Below are 21373 nucleotides of genomic sequence, written 5' to 3' on the forward strand. Positions count from 1 at the left end.
AGTTTCCAGTCAGTGTTTCGGTGCTTTCCACACGTTCTACTATAAAGCTTTCCCTCACTTTTTCATAGTTCAGCTCAGTGTTGAGACTTGCATGCTATACATGTTCACATAGGATAGATTTCAACCTGCACCGCTCTTTAACTGTAACACTTTGTGCTATACCACAAACTCCACTGAAAAGCGTTTCTTTTTTGGTTCCGTCATTAAGGAAGAAATGATTAAAAACAGCCTCTCTGTCGAACGCCACTCGTTGAGACAAGGAGCTCCAAGAGACATCAGCACAGAGGCAGCTCTTTGAGCTATCCTAGTGCGTTCAAAACTTGTCACACTGCGATAATCTTTACTGGAGAATGACCCTAAACGCCTCTTTGTCGTTCAAAAGACATGCTCTGTAATTGAACATTGTGCGTGTGCAACAGCACTGGCGCCTGCCAGCTCTTCAGTGCTTGATAGGTCCAGGGGTTGCAGGACTCTGAATTTTGACTTTGTTTTTGGACAAATATTTGTTCCTGGTATCTAAGCAATTATATCCTAACAATAAAAAGGGATTGCTTTTACTGCTTACGATCACCTTCTCTTCAGAACCTGTGCAAAGCCAGCAGCATTTTTGAACTTTGTAAAATAGTTAATACTTCAGCTTCCTTAGTGTTGCTTTTCACCAAAGCATGTGCTGGTCACAATGGGGGCTGCCTTTTGGAACTGAATGGACCTCCTGCAATGGGCGCACCAAAGGGGTGGGGTTGGTAGTTAAGAAAAGGAATTGTATAAAATGACACAGTTCACCATGTAGTGTTGAAAGGTGAGTGACTGGATGCAGGTACAAGTACTACAGATACACTATTGTCTCTGACAGGGTGCTGAAGCATGCCAGCAGTTTCATGTCGTTAGTTCTAGTAAGTAATTAAACAAGCCGTGTTTCATCTTATTTTTAAAAATAATAGCGAAAATAACGAAGGAAAGGGGAAAAAGAAATAACTTTTAAAACCGAACATAAACCAAACTGCCCAGCGAACAAATAATTCTTTTCACAGCCTCCTCATCTTCAGTGACAGGAATCCTTCCCCCCCAACAAGATTTTACACTATGACAGGTCAAAAAAAAAGCTAACAATCATCATAAGAGTGTAATACTGATGAGCCAAAGGCCTTATTTTGCGATATTTAGAGTTTATTTAAGAGACCATTTCCCTTAAGTTAGCTGGTAGTGTAGAGGTCCCTGTAATAATGGATTCCCCAACATCAACTACACTCAGTGTGCTCTCCCTTTCAATCTATACTCCCGAAAGTTGGGTTAAGACTGTTTCGATCAAGTAAGTACCTTTAATTCTAGATTTAAGTAACAAAACTTGCTTTGAAAATTATATTTCACTAAGGTAAAATTATCTGCAACAATTAAGTATCAGGGACGCAAGATTGGCGATCAGAATCCAATTATAGGGTAATAGAGTTGAAAAATAAGTGATCAGGAAAGACTACTGAAGTGAGTAATATAAGTGGGTTCAAGACAACCGAAGCAGTTCTGTAGTGTGGACAAATTGAGCGATTTGGTAAGAGGTCAGGGACGTAGAGTCAGAAGGTATTAAAATGGGGAAAACTTGGACTAATGACCTTTTCTTGACTGTAAAACTAAATCCTACGTTCTAATTAGCTAACTCTGGTGACACTTTTGGAATGGGATCCTGGACTCTGGTATCTACTCTAGTTTGACATTTGTATATTCATCTAGCGCTAAATCCAAATAGAATTCAGAACACTTTCTATTTTGTGATTTACTTTTTAATGTGAATGAGTTATTCAGAATAACACAGCTGTCAATTGTTTGTGGTAAAGCTATAGTATTTCTATACTTCTGTCCAGTGTCTATGTTAGGCCATTTTCTGAAAAGGCTAATGATTTGTACGGTCTATAAAAAAATTGTATTTTAAAAATTGTATTTTTTTAAGAGAAACATTTCCAAAATGAGAAGCCATGAACCAACCTTCAGAATTCCTTGTCATTGGCAGTCTAGTATGGTTAAATGCATGTCCCTAACAATTGGTGAACAAAGCACTCACTGTGATCATAATGCATTAGTGACTCCAACTGTACTGTTCACATCTTACAAACTGCAAGAAGCTTTCATGGTGTATTAGAGGGGTGTAATGGACCTGGTATGTTCCATGCATCCGCCTCAGGCATATGAGTCCTCTAATACTGATCAATGAGTATTAAAAGTATCAATGTCATTGTGACCGCCTATCTCATCATGCCCTGATACCCTGTGCAGAGGAAAAAGCCCAACACAATTGATAACAACATTGTGTTTGAAAAGAGACAAGAAGCATCAGGAGGCATGGAAAGGCCTATTCATTTTTAACTAGCCAGATTGGCCATAAAGCTATCAGCACTATCCCTGCAACCTCAGATATTCAATAAATCAGAGAATGCTGGCATTTGCTAACACCCCCATGCTATGCCTGACAATAAACTGTTCCTAACACTGGCCCTCTGGATAGAGTGGAGATGTAACAACAACAACCTGTTTTTATATAGTACCGTTAGCATAGCAAAACTTCCCAAAGCACTTCACAGGAATGTTATAGGGCAGAAATTTCACACCGAGCCACATATGAAGATATTAGGGTGGTGATCAAAAGCTTGGTCAAAGAGATAGATTTTAAGGAGTGTCTTAAAGGGGGAGAGAGAGAGTTGGAGAGGTGTATGGGGGAATTTCCAGAGCTTAGCACCTAGGCAGCTAAAAGCAACGCTACCAATGTGAAAATTGTGATATACAAGGTGATAGCAATACAGAGGCTGGAAGGTTGGAGGGCTGGAGGAGGTTACAGGGATGTAGGGGGTTACAGATAGGGAGTAATGTACCCTCATCTCAGAGGATCCTTTAATAGAATATATCTATCTTTTAGGGAGAGGGCCGCAGAGCAGTTGATAAAACACAGTACAGTATAATTAAATACAGAAGAAGGCCTTTCCAGCTGTTCTAGTTTATAAATAGTGACACAATGTCAACTGAAAAAGCTACCAATTTTACCTTATTGGGTTGATACTTTGGAACAAAGGAATGGGGGAGGCCATTCAGCCCCTTGAGTCTGTTCAGCCATTCAATTAGCTCATGGTTCATCTGCACCTCAACTCCAGCTACCCGCCTTGGTTCCGTAATGCAAATATCCTCAGCCTATGATAATCCATCTATCTATCTTAGTTTTGATAATTTCAATTGACTCCCCCCCACCTCCCCCAGCCGCAAAAGGTTTTTTGGAGGGAGAGAGTTCCAGATTCCCACTCCCCTTTGTGTGAAGAAGTGCTTCCTAACATCACCCCTGAATGTCCTGGCTCGAATCTCAAGGTTGTAACTTCCTTATGGAAATAAAGGACAAGGTTACAAAATGGCATCAAATGCCCAAAATCTGCACAGATGACAGATACATTTATCCCAAATCTGACAGTTGTGTGACAAATTAAAAGAGAATTGTGAATTTTACTTTATAAGTTCCGTGTTGCTGATTTTGGAGGAAATTTTCACAAACCACAAATATTATAAAAAGAGGGCCTTGGCTTATCAGGATGACAGTATAATAGATTTACATCAGTGGCCTTTTAAGGGCACAGTATTTACAAAATAAGCCGCCATGCTCAATCAAAGTTTCTTTCAAAAGCTGACAAGTAGTTAAGTACACAATGACAACGAGAAGGTACTTTTATTTTGCAGGCAACAGTCACAGTTAGTTCAAATTGTCTCTTTGGAGATGAATTAAGCATGAGCATTTCAATAAGAACTGGGGTTTCAATCTATTGAGCTGAAACAATTGCTCCTTATGTCCAAACCCCAGGTTAGAGGGCAAAACTGCAGATTAAGTACCTGATGTCAAAAAGGCTTGGCAGTTTCCACAGATCAGGGCCGCCTGGAGTGAGGCTTGCATTAATCTATGGAGGTGAAGGGAACATTTTTGTGTAGATTAGGGTTCTGGCTATGTCGATTCCGGCTCCGCAGAGAGGAAAACATCATGTTGCAACCAGGAACCTTGCACTTGTGCATTTCACGGAGGTGGACTGTCTTGTAGTGAACCCTCAGAGTCCCCTTGTTGCTGTACATTTTGTGGCAGATAATACACATGATTCCACCATTGCTAGTTGATGCCGCTTGCAGTACTGAGGCTTCTAGGACTTCATGACTGGAACCGGCAGCTTGAGACTGGACCTCTGCTCTGTGAGTGGATTCACCACTGTCGCTGGCCCCATCGATCTCGTCCAGCAGGATCCCCTCGTCGCTTTCTGCCTCTGATTCCCGCGATGAATGAACGCTGCTGCTGGATTGGACGCTGGAAGTGGTGCTGAGGTCCAACACCATGTAATCATCCGCTGTGACCCTTGTGTAGCCATTGGTGTGGGAATCTTCTGTTCCTGCCGGTGAACTGGCTTCGTCCCTCATGTCCAGCCCGATTCCATGGTGTCCACCGTAAATCTTGGCCAAGAATTCTTCACGGAGGTCCTTGGCGAGTGGTGGAGCTGGATCCAACCCCATTTCATCCAGTTCTTTGGTCAGAAGCTTACGGTGAAGGTTTATGTTGGCGCTGTGTCTGGAAAGAGCAAGAAGTGGGTCTGGTCAGTACATTGTATGTCTATTGAAGTCCTAGAGCTCTAACCTGTAACAAAACTTAATAAATATTAAGGTTTGTAAATAACAAGGGCACTGAAAATAAACCATAAAGAACTCAATGACTATTCACCATCTCCCATTCATTAGTTATTAGGATATGAGAATAAACATTAATGCAAAACTAGAAAGTATAGAGAACAGTCATCATTAGTTGCTGAAAACTCTTTCATGAAGTTTAACTGTTGGGTTCTGCCCACAAGTGCCCCCTGCAGTGAGTTCCAATCTTAGCCAGTACTGTCTGTGACAGCTGGTAAATGGGGGCAGGTATTTCACTACAGGAAAGGAGGGACGATGAAAGGGATAGTTGATTTGCACTGTTCTTTGCAGCTGCTCAAAGTCCCTAAACAACATATTGGAGCAAGTGGCCTGATCACTGATTCAGCTTGGTGGTCAACTTTTGGGCTTTATTGACCCTTTTTCCACAAAAAGGATTTACTTGGAAATGCTGGGTTTTTAAAGTAAAAATGTAATCACCGAGAACAAGGAGGTCAAATGTGGTTAAAACGCTAATGAGTTTGGTATTTAGGCTATTTCATCAAAGACTGAAAACAGTTTATTAGCCTATCTTGATAACTGATAAACACCCAATATGTTGGGAAATCCCTGATTATTTTGTTCAGCAGACTGTGTATGACATCTGCCTCTGGTTGAAGTGGGATGGAAGCATACATTTAGACTGTCAAATATTTAAGCAGAACACTGCACAACTGGTTTTTTTCCCAGGTCCACACATTTAGGAGCAGAAGAGATAATAGATTTTGTTTTTTTTGGTTTTGAATAACACACTGATGGGAGGAAGTATTGCATCTTCACTATTTTGTAAAATGCAAACACAAATTGTACTGAGTAAATTAGTAAGTGTGATTATAAATTACTCAGCATGTTCAGCTATAGTCTGAGAAATAAAACAACCTAATGTTTCAGTCTGGTCCTGACAGGATTAATCAGTGACCCCATAGTAAAGGATCCTCTAGGTAATAGTGATCATAACATGATTAAATTTCTCATTCACTTTGAGGGTCAGAAATTTGGGTCTGAAATTGGTGTCTTAAATATAAATAAAGGCAATGACAAGGATATAAAGCAGAGTTGGCTGAAACAGACTGGGAAATAGGTTAAAAGGTAAGATGGTAGCGAGGCAGTGGCAGACATTTGAGGAGATATTTCATAACTCTCAGCAAAGGTATATTCCATTGAGAAAGAAAGACTCTTTGAGAAGGATGCATCATTTGTGGCTAACTAAGGAAGTTAAGGATGGTACCAAATTGAAAGAGAGAGCGTAGAATTCTCAGAGGATTAATGGTAGGCCAGCCAGACAATTGGGAACATTTTAGAAACCAGCAAAGGGTGACTAAAAATATAATAGAGACGGAGAAATTAGAGTGTGAGAGTAAACTAGCAAGAAACATAAAAACACAGTAAGGGTTTATAGATATATAAAAAAGGAAGAGTAGGTAAAGTAAGCATTGGTCCCTTAGAGAATGAGACTGGGGAATTAATAATGAGAAACAAGGCAATGGCAGAGGCTTTGAACAAGTGTTTTGTATCTGTTTTCACAGTAGAAGGCACAAAAAAATCCCAAAGAAACTAGAAAATCAAGAGGCAAAAGAGAGGGAGGAATTTAAAACAATCACTGTCACTAGAAAAAAGTACTCAAAAAACTATTGGGACTAAAGACTTTCAAGCCCCCAGGGCCTGCATCCTAGCATCTTAAAACAAGTGGGTGCACAGGTAGTGGATGCATTGGTTGTAATCTTCCAAAATTCCCTAGATTCTGGAAAGGTTCCAGCAGACTGAAAACTGCAAATGTAACATCACTATTCAATTAAGGAGGGAGACAGAAAGCAGGAAACTATAGGCCAGTTAGCCTAACATCTGCCTTTGGGAAAATGCAAGAATCCATTATTAAGAAGTAGTAGCAGGACATTTGGACAGCCATGATACAACCAGGCAGAGTCAACATGGTTTTATGAAAGGGAAATCGTGTTTGACAAATTTATTAGTCTTTTTTTTAAACAAGCAGGGTGAATTATGGAGAATGCAAAAGGCATTCAATATAGTGTCACATACAAGGATTAGAGTTCATGGTGTTCGAAGTAATGTATTAGCAAGGATAGAGGTTTTGCTAAATAGCAGGAAACAGAGAGCCAGGATAAATGGGCCATTTTCAGGTTGGCAAACTATAACTAATGGAGTGCCAGAGGGTTCAGTGCTGGAGCCTCAACTATTTACAATCTATATTAATGACTTGGATGAAGGGACCAAGTGTATTGTATCCAAATTTGCTGACAATACAAAGATTGGTAGGAAAACAAGTTTTGAGGCAGATACAAAGAGTCTGCAAAGGGACATCGGTAGGTTAAGTGGGTGGGCAAAAATTTGCCAGATGGAGTATGATATGGGAAAATGTGAGGTTATCCGCTTTGGCAGGAAGAGAGAAGCAGAATATTATTTAAATGGAAAGAGACTACAGAAGGTTGCAATAGAGAGGGATATGGGTGTCCTTGTACATGAATCACAAAAAGTTAGCATGCAGGAACAGCAAGTAATTAGGAAAGCAAATGGAAAGTTGGCCTTTATTGCAAGGGTGATGGAGTAAAAAATAGGGAAGTCATTGGTGAGACCACACCTAGAGTACTTTGTACAGTTTTGGTCTCCTTACCTGAGCGATATATTTGCATTGAAAGCAGTTCAGAGAAGGTTCACTAGACTGATTCCTGGGACGAAGGGGTTGTTTTATGAGAAAAGGTTGAGTAGGTTGGGCCTATACTTGTTGGAGTTTAGAAGAATGAGAGGTGATCTTATTGAGGGGGCTTGACAGGGTAGATGCTGAGATGATAGTTCCCTGAGGGAATAGGGAATTATGGGGGCATCTAGAACTAGGGGCTACAGTTTAAAAATAAGGGGTTTCCCATTTAAGACGGGGGTGATGAGGAATTTCTTCTCTCAGAGGGTTGTTAATCTTTGGAATTCTCTTCCCCATAGAGCTGTGGAGACTCAGTCATTAAGTACATTCAAGGCTGAGTTGGACATATTTTTGATCTACAAAGGAGTCAAGGGTTGTGGGGGCAGGCAGGAAAGTGGAGCCGTGATCTTGCTGAATGGTGGAGCAGGCTCGAGGGGGCATGGTCTACTCCTGTTCCTATCTCTTATGTTCTTACATATAATCTGTTTGCAAAGGGCAATCTGCTATTCCATCCCCTGAGTTGCTCCAATGTATAAATAGGAATTGGGCTCTGTGAGTTAATGGCAAAGTGTAAGATTCACTTACACGAGGAACTAATGCTACTCAGCCCAAGAAAAATATTCACAGAAGAATCAACTTGGAATAAAGATACGCTATATAAGAGAACAAGGAGTATATTCAGAGTTTGGGGAGAAACAAGGGGAGGGGAAAGTTAACTCTATAACTATAGTTGTTCCACATAAGTAGGAGGATTGGTTAAGTTAAAATGTATCCCTAATGTGTAAAGCATGAGTTTGAAGGCAGGTGAATTTTACATAACCCTTGCCTGAATTTTAACAAACTGCCCAGCCTCTACATAGAAGCAACAAACTTCCTGATAACCTTTGTTCCCCACCCATCTTGCTTTTGAAATGTTTTTAATATTATCAACCTTCATTCTATTATGACAGGTTGTTAACTTCTGCTTTTTATTTTTTGGGGGGTGGGGTGGGATCAGGGAGAGGGGTAGTTTGATAATTAAGCAACATCATTTGTTTATTCAAATGTCTAGTTTGTATCTTTAACCGGTCAGGCTACAATGCAATACCTGTCAAATTGTTCCATCGTTCTCCAGCATGAATGAATGCAACCAGTTTTGGTTTTATTACGTCCATGAACTTATAACATCCAGGACAGAGTTTAGACATGCGGGTGTATGACATATAGAAAGCAGTGAAGCACTTAACAGTTCATTGATGATCCTGACTCCTATTTAAGTAATGGCTTCCCATTGGTCACTTAATCAATATCTTTGCACTTGTTCACTTCTTAACTTTTCTCATCTACACTCAGCAAGCTCATCAATCACCCAATCTAACAACATTTTCAAAATAGTAGCTCCATTGTAATCCAAGTCAAACCGATTTTGAAAATTAAACTGTGTAGAATGTTAGAGACAAAATGTAGAGAGAACAGCAATACTCTGGGCATCCGGTGTTGTGCGTGAAGCACATTGGTGTTCCTCGTCTGCTTATGATGTCACCTGATTGAATTACAGCCATATAACTCACTTCCAGCTGTGCCTTGTTCTGTGTAATAATATCCCCATGTCTGTTTAATATTGGCCAGTGTTTACCCATGTCAGGATAAATGTGGCACACATTTGTCCTGGGAAAAAGGCTCCAAGCACAACACAAATCAGTCAACTCCAACAAAAGGGGGCTGAATCATTAGCACTGTGTACTCCTTTCCTGGGTTTGTAAAGATATTGCAATGGAGCCCAGGTGTGATAAAACATGAAGCTGAATCCAGATTTAGTCAGACCTGTACAAATGGCCCAGAAAGGGAAATAATGGGAATAATGGCTAATCATGCAGGCAAAGAATTGGGAAATTGTTGGAATATTGTGATTACCTGCAAGACAATTGTGGCATTGATACAAAAATCATCTTGTGACATCTCTAGAAGGAACGTCTAAAGATAAAGGCAGGATTGATAAAATGCTTTGTAAAGCTCTTTGCAGGTCAGATTCCAAATGATATTTGAATTAGATTATACCTTGTGGCAGTCTTCAAACTCTGGTTGGCTGAGTGATGCGCTGAGATGGGCTATTAGCACATGGGGCTCTGCTCCTACAAGTCCCCCTGTCCTTTGTCAGCAGTGCAGCTAGTTTCATCTAATCCATTTCTATTGACATTTACTCAATTTGATGCTCCTGAATATTGTAACAAATCACTCCATTGATGCAGGTGTAATGTAATAACTAAAATGAACTCTGAAGAGTGCATTAGTGCTGGATTCAGGAGCCAGTTGGGGATGTAGAAAGTTAGAGCTCAAAAGGCTTTTCAATTTACTAATGGAGGACTGTCTAAAACACTATTTGCAGAAGCCATGCTCATAAAATAAGTCGTTTTTAGGAATATAGGTCAAAAAAAGGATGGGAACTGTACTTCCAACCTCCCTTCCAGGTCTGTTAACAAAGGTGCCTCAGTAATAATCTCAAAAGAATATATGACGAGAAACAGAAAGAGGTTTTTTTCACTCAGCACCCCCTGGAACATTGTACACGAGGGTAAGCAGCTTGTAACATAAACAATATACAATAAGACCATTTCTCTTGTTAGCAGCAGGATACTGCGTGGATGTTTGATCGGGTTATGGCTGAGAACACTTGCTCAGCACTGGATGATGGACAGACTTGTACATTGTCAAAACTAGGAAAACAATGGAGGTTTGGTTCACTTATTTTGTCTGAACGATGAGACACTTGTTTTACTTTGGCAATGAGAGACCCTATACACTGTGGCCTGTCGAAAGCAGTTTCGTATCAGAAAATATTAGAATTTCAGCTCAAAAACAGAGTGGCAGAGACAAAGTTTCTTCTTGTAACCCATCCTTGAAAGATTTATGCCCTAAAAAGCCTGTTGAACCCTTACTGTACTGCGAGTGACTGATTTATTGATAGTCCATAAGACATAGGAGCAGAAGTAGGCTATTTGGCCCATCGAGCCTGCTCCGCCATTATGAGATCGTGGCTGATCTGACAATCCTCAACTCCACTTTCCTGCCTTTTCCCCATAACCCTTGGTTCCCTTACTGATTAAAAATCTGTCTGTCTCAGCCTTGAATATTGTTAAGGACCCAGCCTCTACTGTCCTCTGTGGTAAAGAATTCCACAGATTCACTACCCTCTGAGAGAAGAAATTCCTCCTCATCTCTGTCTTAAATGGGAGCCCCCTTACTCTGAGATTGTGCCCTCTAGTCCTAGACACTCCCACAAAGGGAAACAATATCTCAGCATCTACCCTGTCAAGCTCCCTAAGAATCTTACATGTTTCAATAAGGTCGCCTCTCATTCTTCCAAACTCCACTGGGCACAGGCCCAACCTACTCAACCTCTCCTCATAAGAAAATCCCTCCATACCCGGGATCAACCTAGTGAACCTTCTCTGGACTGCCTCCAAAGCAAGTATATCTTTCCTTAGATCAGGGGACCAAAACTATTCACAGTATTCTAGGTGTGATAAACTAGTGCCTTGTATAGTTTTAGCAAGACTCCCCTATTTTTATACTCCATTCCCTTTGAAATAAAGGCCAACATTCCATTTGCCTTCCCTATTACCTGCTGAACTTGTATGTTAGCTTTTTGTGATTCATGCACGAGGACCCGCAAATCCCTCTGTGCTGCAGCTCTCTGCAGTCTTTCTCCATTTAAATAATATTCAGTTTCTTTATTCTTCCTGCCAAAGTGCATAACTCACAATTTTCCACATTATATTCCATCTGCCAAGTTTTTGTCCACTCACTTAACCTGTATACATCCCTCTATAGACACCTTGTGTCATCCTCACCACTTACCTTCCCACCTATTTTTGTGTCATCCACAAACTTGGCGATAGTACTTCCCTCATCCAAGTCATTAATATATATTGTAAGTAATTGTGGCCCCAGTACTGATCCCTGTGGCACTCCACTAGTCACAGGTTGCCATCCTGAAAATGCCCCCCTTATCCCAACTCTCTGTCTTCTATTAGTTAGCAAATCCTCTATCCATGCTAATATACTAACCCCAACACTATGGGCTCTTATCTTATTAAGTAGACTTATGTGCGGTGCCTTATCGAGCGTCTTTGGGAAATCTAAATATATTACATCTACTGGTTCCCCTTTATTTATCCTGTTTGTTACCTCCTCAAAGAATTCTAATAAAATTTTCAGCATGATTTCCCCTTCATGAAGCCATGCTGACTCTGCTTGATTATATGCATTTATGCATTTATAAATGCTCTGCTATTAAATCCTTTAGAATAGTCTCTAACATTTCCCAATGACGGCTGTTAAGCTAACTGGCCCATAGTCACCTGTTTTTTTGTCTCTCTCCCTTGGCAGTTTTCCAATCCTCTGGGACTTTTGCAGAATCTAAGGATTCTTGGAAGATCACTACCAGTGCATCCACTATCTCTGTAGTTACTTCCTTTAATATCCTAGGATGCAACCCATCAGGTCCAGGAAACTGTCCTGAGTACTCTACTCTATGAATTCTTGCTCGTGGCTAGCTCTGCCAATTTGTTTTTCCCAATCTACATGAAGATTGAAGTCACCCATGATTAATGTTCTGCCTTTTTTTTACATGCCCTCATTATCTCCTGATTTATTCTCTGTCCTGTTGTATAGCTACTGTTAGGGGGCCTATAGACTAGTGTCTTCTTCCCCTTGTTATTTCTTACCTCCATCCATATGGATTCAACATCTTCCAATCCAAGATCATTTCTTGCTATCGTACTTATTCCATCTCATACTAACAAAGCTACCCCACCACCCTTTCCTTCCTGCCTGTCTTTTCGAAAAGTCACATGCCCTGAATATTTAGTTCCCAGCTTTGATCTCCTTGTAACCATGTCTCCGCCATGGCTATAAGATCATACCCTTTAACCTATATTTGTGCCATTAATTCATTTATTTTTTTCTAGAATACTATGCACATTTAAATAAAGAGCTGTCAATTTTGCCTTTTTACCATTTTTTCCCCCTTTGGATTTTTGAGGGAACCTCATCTAAGGGTAAGATGAGGTTTGCGATATTAATTTTTATGATCAATAAGTTTAGGTGAGTGATTCTTATGGGTGGAAATTTTTTTCGGAATTTCATGTTTATTTTTGGCTTTAAAATTCTTCAGCTCCCTAAGGCAGCTCTCTACCTTCAGGGAACTTTCATAGGCGCATAGAAACTAGTAGAAGTAGGCCATTCAATATGATCATGGCTGATCCTTTATCTCAATGCCATATTCCCACTTTCTCTCCATACCCCTTGATGCCCCTAATATCCAAAAAAATTATCAATTTCTTTCTTGAATATAGCCAGTGACCCGTCTTCCACAGCTTTCTGTGATAGAGAATTCCACAGGTTGACCACCCTCTGAGTGAAGAAACTTTTCTTCATCTATCCTAAATGGCCTACCCTGTACCCTGAGACTGTGGCCCCTGGTTCTAGACTCCCCAACCAGGGGAAACATCCTTCCCGCATCCAGTCTGTCTAGCCATGCTAGAATTTTATACGTTTCAATCAGATCCCCTCTCATTCTTCTAAACTCTAGTGAATACAGGCCCAGTCGAACCAATTTCTCCTCATATGACAGACCTGCCATCCCCGGTATCAGCCTAGTGAACCTTCGCTGCACTCCCTCTATGGCAAGTATTCTTTTCTTAGGTAGGGAGACCAAAACTGCACACAATACTCCAGGTGTGGTCTCATTAAGGCCTTGTATAACTGCAGTAAGACATCCCTACTTCTGAACTCAAATCCTCTTGCAATGAAGGCCAACATGCCATTTGCCTTCCTAATTGCTTGCTGCACCTGCCTATTTACTTTCATTGACTGGTGTACAAGGACAGACCCCTTTGTACATCCACATTTCCCAATATATCACCATTTAAATAATACTCTGCCTTTCTGCTTTTCACACCGAAGTGTATAACTTCACATTTATCTACATTATACTGCATCTGCCATGTGTTTGCCCACACACACAGCTTGTCTAAATCACCCTGAAGCCTCCTTGCATCCTCCTCACAACCCTGCCCAGTTTTGTGTCATCAGCAAACTTGGAAATATTGCATTTGGTTCCCTCATCCAAGTCACTTATATATATCATGAATAGCTGGGGCCCAAGCACTGATCCCTGCGGTACACCACTAGTCACCGCCTGCCACCCGGAAAAGACCCATTTATTCTCACTCTCTGTTTCCGGTCTGTCAACCAATCCTCAATTGCCTGCCAGGATATTACCCCCATCCCATGTGCTTTAATTTTGCCCACTAGCCTCTTATGTGGGACCTTATTAAAAGCCTTCTTGAAATTCAAATACACCACATCCACTGATTTTCCCTTATCTATTGTACTAGTTACATATTCAAAAAACTCCAGTAGATTAGTTAGGCATGATTTCTCATGCTGACTTTGTCTAATCCCTTTAATCGCATTAATGTTCCCCCATACCCGTGCTGACATCAGCGCTCACCCTCCTCCCACCCCCAGCCCAACAGCACTGAGCATTTTTTTTCTTATTCATTCATGGGATGTGGGCTTCGCTAGCTAGGCCAGCATTTATTGCCCATCCCTAATTGCCCTTGAGAAGGTGGTGGTGAGCTGCCTTCTTGAACTTCATCTGGTGAAGGTACACCCACTGTGCTGTTAGGGAGGGAGTTCCAGGATTTTGACCCAGTGACAGTGAAGGAACGGCGATATATTTCCAAGACAGGATGGTGAGTGACTTGGAGGAGAATTTCCAGCTGGAGGTGTTCCTATCTATCTGCTGCCCTTGTCCTTCTAGACTGTAGTGGTCGTGTGTTTGGAAGGTGCTGTCTAAGGAGCCTTGGTGAATTCCTGCAGTGCATCTAGTAGGCAGTACACATTGCTGCTACTGTGCATCGGTGGTGGAGGGAGTGAATGTTGGAGGTGGTGCATGTGGTGCCAATCAAGTGGGCTGCTTTATCCTGGACGGTGTCAAGCTTCTTGAGTGTTGTTGGATCTGCACTCATCCAGGCAAGTGGGGAGTATTCCATCACACTCATGACTTGTGCCTTGTAGATGGTGGACAGGCTTTGGGGAGTCAGGAGGTGAGTTACTCGTCGCAGGATTCCTAGCCTCTGACCTGCTCTTGTAGCCACAGTATTTATATGGCTAGTCCAGTTCAGTTTCTGGTCAATGGTAACTCCCAAGATGCTGATAGTGGAGGATTCAGTGATGGTAATGACATTGAATGTCAAGGGGCGATGGTTAGATTCTCTCTTGTTTGAGATGGTCATTGCCTGGCACTTGTGTGGCGTGAATGTTACTTGTCACTTATTAGCCCAAGCCTGGATGTTGTCCAGGTCTGGCTGTATGTGGGCATGGACTGCTTCATTCAATTTTGAACACTGCAATTATCAGTAAATATCTGCACCTCTGCCCTTAGGATGGAGGAAAGGTCCCTGATGAAGTAACTGAAGATGGTTGAGCCTAGGATTCTGCCCTGAGGTTTGTAAGAATCACAACCATCATTTTATCTCTGTATGACTTCAACCAGCAGAGAGTTTTCACTCTGATTTCCCTTTGACTTCAATTATACAAGATCTACTTGATGCCATTCTCGATCTTAATGTCAAGGGCATCTCGCCTCTGGAATTCAGCTCTTTTGCCTATGTTTGGACAAAGTCTGTAATGAATGAAGATGAGTAGCCCTGGTGGAAACCAAAGTGAGCATCGGTGAGCAGAGTATTAGTGAAAAAGTGCTATTTGATAATACAGCTAATGACATCTTCCATTACTTTGCTGGTGTGTGTGTGTGTGCATGCGTGCACATTTGTGCATGTGCGTTTGTGTATGAGGTTCTGTGTGGTTTTCTGTGTGTGTGTGTGTGTGTGTGTGTGTGTGTGTGTGTTTGAGTGAGTGCCTGACGTTCTGTGCATGTCTATGTGAATATATGTGAAGTTCAGTGTATTCAGTTTGTATGTGTATATATGTGTGTGTGAGGGCATATGTGTGTGAGTGTGTGTATAAGAGACAGAGAGTGTGTGAGTATGATAGTGTGAGTATGTGATAGAGAGTGAGTGTGTGTGAGAGAGTGTAAGTATGAGAGTGTGAGTATGTGAGAGACTATGTGTTTGTGTGTGAGGTTTTGTTTGATTTTCTGTGTTTGTGTGTCTGTGTGTGTGAGGTTGTGAGTGTGTGAGTGAGAGGTACTGTATGTGTGTCTGTGTGTGTGTTTGAGTGAGTGCCTCAGGTCCTGTGTATGTCCATGTGAATTTATATGAGGTTCTGTGAATTGAGTTGCATGTGTATATAAGTGTGTGTGCTTGTGTGAGGGTGTGTGTGTATGTATGAGAGACAATGAGAGTGTGAGTGCGTGAGAGAGTGTGTGTGTGTTTGTGTGTGAGGCTCTGTGTGTGTGGGGGGTTCTGTGTATGTGTGTATGGAGTATGGATGTGTGTGTGTGTATGATTCAGTGTGTGTGGATGACTGTGTGTGTGTCTGGATGATTCATGGTGTGTATGTGTGTGTGAGTGAGAGACAGAGAAAGACAGTGTAAGTATGAGAGTGTGAGTATGTGAGACACTGTGTGTTTGCATGTGAGGTTGTGTGTGTGTGGGGGGTGTTCTGTGTGTGTGTGCATGGTGTGTGTATGTGTGTGTATGATTCAGTATGTGTGTGTGGATGACTGTGTGTGTGTGTGTGTATGTGTGTGTGTATGATTCAGTGTGCCTGTGGATGATTCAGTGTGTGCCTATGTATGTGTGTGCATATGATTCACGGTGTGTGTAAGAGAGAGAGTGTGTTTGTGTGAGGTTGTGTGTGTGTGCTTGCGTGTGTGTATGTATGAGAGAGAGAGAAAGTATGAGAGTATGAGCGTTTGAGAGAGTGTGTGTGTTTGTGTGTGAGGTTCTGTGTGCGTGTGGGGTTCTGTGTAGGTGTGCGTGGTGTGCGTTTGTGTGTATGATTCAGTGTGCGTGCGAGTGTCGGGATGACTGTGTGTGTGGCTGTGTGTGTCTGTGTGTGCACATGAATGATTCAGTGTGTGTGTGCATATATATGTGTTTGTGTGCATGTATGTGTGTGTGTGGATGATTCAGCGTGTGTGCGTTTATGTGTATGTTTATGTGCATGTATGTGTGTATGTGGATGATTCTGGCTTTGTGTGCCTGAGTGTCTGTGTGGATGATTCAGTGCATGTGTGTGTGTGTGTGTATGATAGTGTGTGTGTGTATGATTCAGTGTGTGCCTGTGTGTGTGTGCGTGTGGTTCTGTGTGTGTGTGTGTGTGTGTATGATTCAGTGTGTGCCTGTGTGTGTGTGTGTGTGTGTGTGGTTCTGTGTGTGTGTGTGTGTCTATGATTCAGTGTGTGTGTGGATGATTCAGTGTGTGCCTGTGTGTGTATGTGTCTATGTGTGTGTATGATTCTCTGTGTGTGTGTGTGTCTGTGTATGATTCACGAAGTATGTAAGAGAGAGAGAGATTGTGTGTTTGTGAGGTTCTGTGTGTGTGGGAGGTACTGTATGTGCGTGTGTGTGTGTGTGTTTGAGCGAGTGCCTCAGGTTCTCTGTATGTCCATGTGAATTTATATGAGGTTCTGTGAATTGAGTTGCATGTATATATATATGTGTGTGTGCTTGTGTGAGTGTGTGTGTGTATGTGTGTGTTTGTGTGTATGTATGTGTGTGTGTGGATGATTTAGCATGTGTGTGTGTATGTGGATGATTCTGGCTGTGTGTGCCTGAGTGTCTGTGTGGATGATTCAGTGCATGCGTGTGTGTGCATGTGTATGATACAGTGTGTGTGGATGATTCAGTGTGTGTGTGTGTGTGATTCTGTGTGTGTGTGCGCGTGTGTGTATGATTCAGCGTGTGTGGATGATTCAGCATGTGTGCGTGTGTGTGTTTGGATGATTCAGCATGCATGGATGACTCAGGGTGTGTGTCTGTGTGTGTGTATGTGTCTGTGTGTGATGCAGTGTATGTGTGTGGATGATTCACTGTGTGTGTGTGTGGATGACTCCATGTGTGCGTGTAGATGATTCAGTGTGTGCCTATGTATGTGTGTGTGTGTGATTCTGTGTGTGTGTATGACTCAGTATGTGTGTAGATGATTCAGTGTGTGCCTGTGTGTGTGTGTGGATGATTCAGTGTGCGTGTATGGATGATTCAGTGTGTGTGTGTGGATGATTCAGTATGTGCGTGTGTGTGTGTGTGTGTTTGTATGATTCTGGGTGTGAGTGTGTGTATGGTTCTGGGCGTGTGTGCGTGTGTGTGGATGATTCAGTGTGTGTGTGTGTGTGTGTGTGTGGATGATTTAGTGTGTGTGTAGGGTGTATTTGTGTGTGTGAGAGATTCAGAGTGTGTGTGTATGATTCTGGGTGTGAGTGTGTGTATGTGTGTGGATGATTCAGGTGTATGTGTGAGAGATTCAGAGTGTATGTGTGGATGATTCAGAGCGTGCATGTGTATGTGCTTGTGTGAAAGAGAGAGAGATTCCAGGTGTGTGTGGAAGATTCAGAGTGTGTGCATGAATGATTCAGGGTGTGATTGGGTGTGTGCATGAATGATTCAGGGTGTGATTGGGTGTGTGTGTGGATGATTCAAGGTGTCTGTGGATGATTCAGGGTGTGAATGTGTGTGTGTGTGTGTGGATGTGTGTGTCAGAGGAGAAAATTGTATGGGTGGATAACAAAACCATAATGACTGATAATATTATTTGAAATAACATTCTCTTGAAAAGAGGCAGCATTAATACTGAGCGGTTCCCAGTGCTGGCATAAGCATGGTTTTAAGACTAACAATGGCACCTCTTCATGAATTTTCTGGGCTCCAAGCAAACAGCATAAACCAAGAACAGTCTAACATCTTCTAAAGATCTCAGCTGTGACTCAGTGGGTAGCACCCTCTCCTTTGAATCAGAAGGTTCTGGGTTTGAGTGCCACCCCAGAGATTTGAGCATGCAATCCAGGCCGACACTCCCAGTGTGATACTGAGGAAGTGCTGCACTGCTGGTGGTACTGTCTTTCAGATGAGATGCTAAACGGAGCCCCTGTCTGTCTTCTCAGATGGACATAAAAGATCCTGTGACACTATTCCAGAGAAGGACCGGGGGTGGCGGGTGGGGTTCTCCCCGGTGTCCTGGTCAATGTTTATACCTCAGCTCCCTCGCTAAATCAGGTTATATATCACTGTTTGTGGCACAGATCAGCTTCACGTTTCCGACTTTACAACCGTGACAAACCTCGGCAAAGTATTTCATTGGTTTACAGCATTTCGGGGAATTCTGAGGTCATTAGAGGCACTGGGTAAATACAAGACTTTCTTGCAACAAGGATTTAAACAGAAATAACAGGAGAAGGAATATGTGAAAATATGAGGAACCAAGGGTTTAGAATGATAGGTAAGCAATGGGAGATGACAATGACAGGATGGTGGTGAACAATGCGGTATACTCACTGCCACGACAGCAGCACTCTTCAAACAATCCAAATCATTTTATAATGATGCTTTTGGCTTTCCTTTCGGGTGTGCTATTAAAATTGCTGCAATTGCAACCAGTCTATAATGAATTAATCCATTGTTTTTGATTTCTTTTTAAGAATCTTACTAAAAGAGGCCATTCAGCCCATCATGCCTGTGCTGGCTCTTTGAAAGAACTATCCAATTTAGACCCACACCCCAGCTTTTTCTCATAACATCCCGAATACTCTTCCTTGTTTGATAAAGGGCAATCGGGGACATTTCCCACAGCAACTGATGGCTGGCAATCTGATCCAAGGTGCAAGCTTGCTTTCTGGTTGATTTAGTGATTGTGGAATTGATTTGAAACTGACACACAGATAACTGAGGGGAGTGGGGGGTGGTGTGGCAGGGAGATTGAGAAGGGGGGGGGTGGGGTTGCGGATATTTAAAGAGAGATAAGTTTAATTTCAGGTTGTGCATCAGCTCGGATGGTTTCTGTGAACAGATGATGATTATATCAGTGCATGAATCTGAGCTGGGTTGGGAGGGGCTCTGGAAATATGGGAAGCTTCAATAAACTGTTGTTAATAATAGACTTCCCTTCAAATCAGTAGAATATCAACACTCCCTTAGCACAGTCCCCAAACATTACTATCATTTCTTACATCCATTGGTATGAGGCTGCATTTTACTCAATGAATTAGCATTCTTAACCTGGTAATTATCTTAACATCAGACAGTTGTTAGAAAATACCTTGGAAACTGTTGTATTTTACTAAGAGTTTGTCTGGCATTGAAGTTCAAAAGTATGTTTTATGTACAATTTTAAAACACTTGTACCAATTCTACATTGGTGTGTACTTGCAAGTACTTCATTCAGTAGTTTACAATTTCACAATTAGCTACAACTACGTGTAAGATTAGTAAAGGGTTTTATACCTGTGCGGTATTCTGTGTATGAGATGCCTGAGAAATGGGTTAAATGAAAAAAAGAAAGAAAAATTAGTTACGCCTTCAGTCACATAACAAACCAGGAAACTAGTGCTTTCATAATCAGTAATGTCTCACCTGATAAATGGAAACTGTTAACAAGTCAATACATATTAGGAAACAAAATGGGATCCCTCTCCCGTACTTTCAACAATATCAAGGGGTCACACCAACTTTAAAAAGCCAAGTTGCTCCCCTGGAGAGCTGGCCTGTGAAATATGGGGAAAATCTGTAAAATAATTTTGAAGTTAATTTATTGCCTTTGTTTAGGCACACTTGGCTAAGAACTCGAATACAGACCTCTTCCCAATGGGAAGGGTGTCAGTATAAAACTCCATTCACAAAGTCTCCTATAACATGTTATGATAATCCCATTCCTTTGCATGGAAACACAGGGGAACATTCAAAATCATCAATCCTTATTTTTCTCTTCATCCAAAATACAGAATCTGAGCACATGCACTCCCTAAACAGAACACAGGATGAAGCATCGACCCACATTCGTAAAATCACCAAACCCTTTGCTTGGTTCACAATCAAAATGGACTCCTAACTGCACAATGAATGGGGAAGGCAGTTGATGTATTTTAACCAGTCACTGGAGATGGATCAAGTCAAGAATGAAAAAAAGAGTGAACTGGATCTGCAATTAAAAAAAACATTGTTTTCTGACATTTATTTTAAAACATTGAAACAATACATCAGCGTAAACTTATCTTCCTTCCCTTCCTCTCTAAGGTGAATTGCTGGATCATCTCTGACTATTATTTATGTAGTTGTTCAAGACCTATTAGCTTTATTTATTTATCCAATTGTCATACCAGCCGGTAAACGTAGGCACAAACGCTTACCAAAAAAATTACAGATAAATGATAGGACGTTAAACTGATTTAACAAACCTCCAATTTGGGACGGGTAGGTGTAACAGCTTTACAGATATACCATAATCTGGGTTTGAATTGGGTCCAGACTGAGAGATCAAAGTCTCATCTCTCCAATTAAACATCTTCAAAACATTTTCTCTAGAAAGGACATGCGGTACTCACTAAGTACAACTATCTTCCTACCCCCATTCCCCACAAACAAACATATTACCAAAGTTTAGTTGAGTTTCAACCCACAAGACCACATTATAAAACTACCTATAATTAAGCATAAATTATATAATTTCACTCTAAGGGACCACACAAATGACTGGTGTAAGAGATAGAAATGGCTTAGTAGGGGGCATTCTTCCCAGTTCGAGAGACAGACTAGAGGAAGCTTTACTCTGTATCTGACCTGTGCATATTCTGGGAATGATTGATGCTAATCAAGGGTGCAAAAGGGCAAGGATTTCCAACTCTTTGTACATTTTCCACTTTGATAACCATAGGTTTGTCAATTATTTTTTAAAAAAATGTTTATATGATAATTGTAATCTAGTCAGTTTGATAATTTAAGACTTTCAGGGGCAGGATCATGAGATTGAGTTATTTAGATTTTTAAAAAATTCATTTTAAGGATGTGCGTGTCGCTGGTTGGGCCAGCATTAATTGCCCATCCCTAGTTGCCCTCGGGAAGGTGGTGGTGAGCTGCCTTCTTGTACTGCTGC

General features: G+C 41.5%; 1 protein-coding gene across 6 annotated transcripts in view; it reads right to left on the reverse strand.

The window, feature by feature from the left end:
- Window positions 1-3677: 3677 nt before the first annotated feature.
- Window positions 3678-21373, reverse strand: part of LOC144668385 (zinc finger protein basonuclin-2-like) — a 530041-nt gene continuing 512345 nt past the window's right edge. For 5 of the 6 annotated variants that reach the window (XM_078530412.1, XM_078530400.1, XM_078530369.1 and 2 more), the window contains 2 exons: window positions 19729-19755; window positions 3678-4573 (listed from right to left, as the gene is read on the reverse strand). In XM_078530412.1, the coding sequence (XP_078386538.1) occupies window positions 3916-4573; window positions 19729-19755 (685 nt within the window). In that variant the 3' untranslated portion in view covers window positions 3678-3915. The remainder of the gene's footprint in view (window positions 4574-19728; window positions 19756-21373) is intronic. The other variant, XM_078530379.1, reaches the window with a different exon arrangement.

Source organism: Cetorhinus maximus, chromosome 2 (assembly GCF_964194155.1).
Source record: "Cetorhinus maximus chromosome 2, sCetMax3.hap1.1, whole genome shotgun sequence".
In the NCBI taxonomy this organism is placed as follows: domain Eukaryota; kingdom Metazoa; phylum Chordata; class Chondrichthyes; order Lamniformes; family Cetorhinidae; genus Cetorhinus; species Cetorhinus maximus.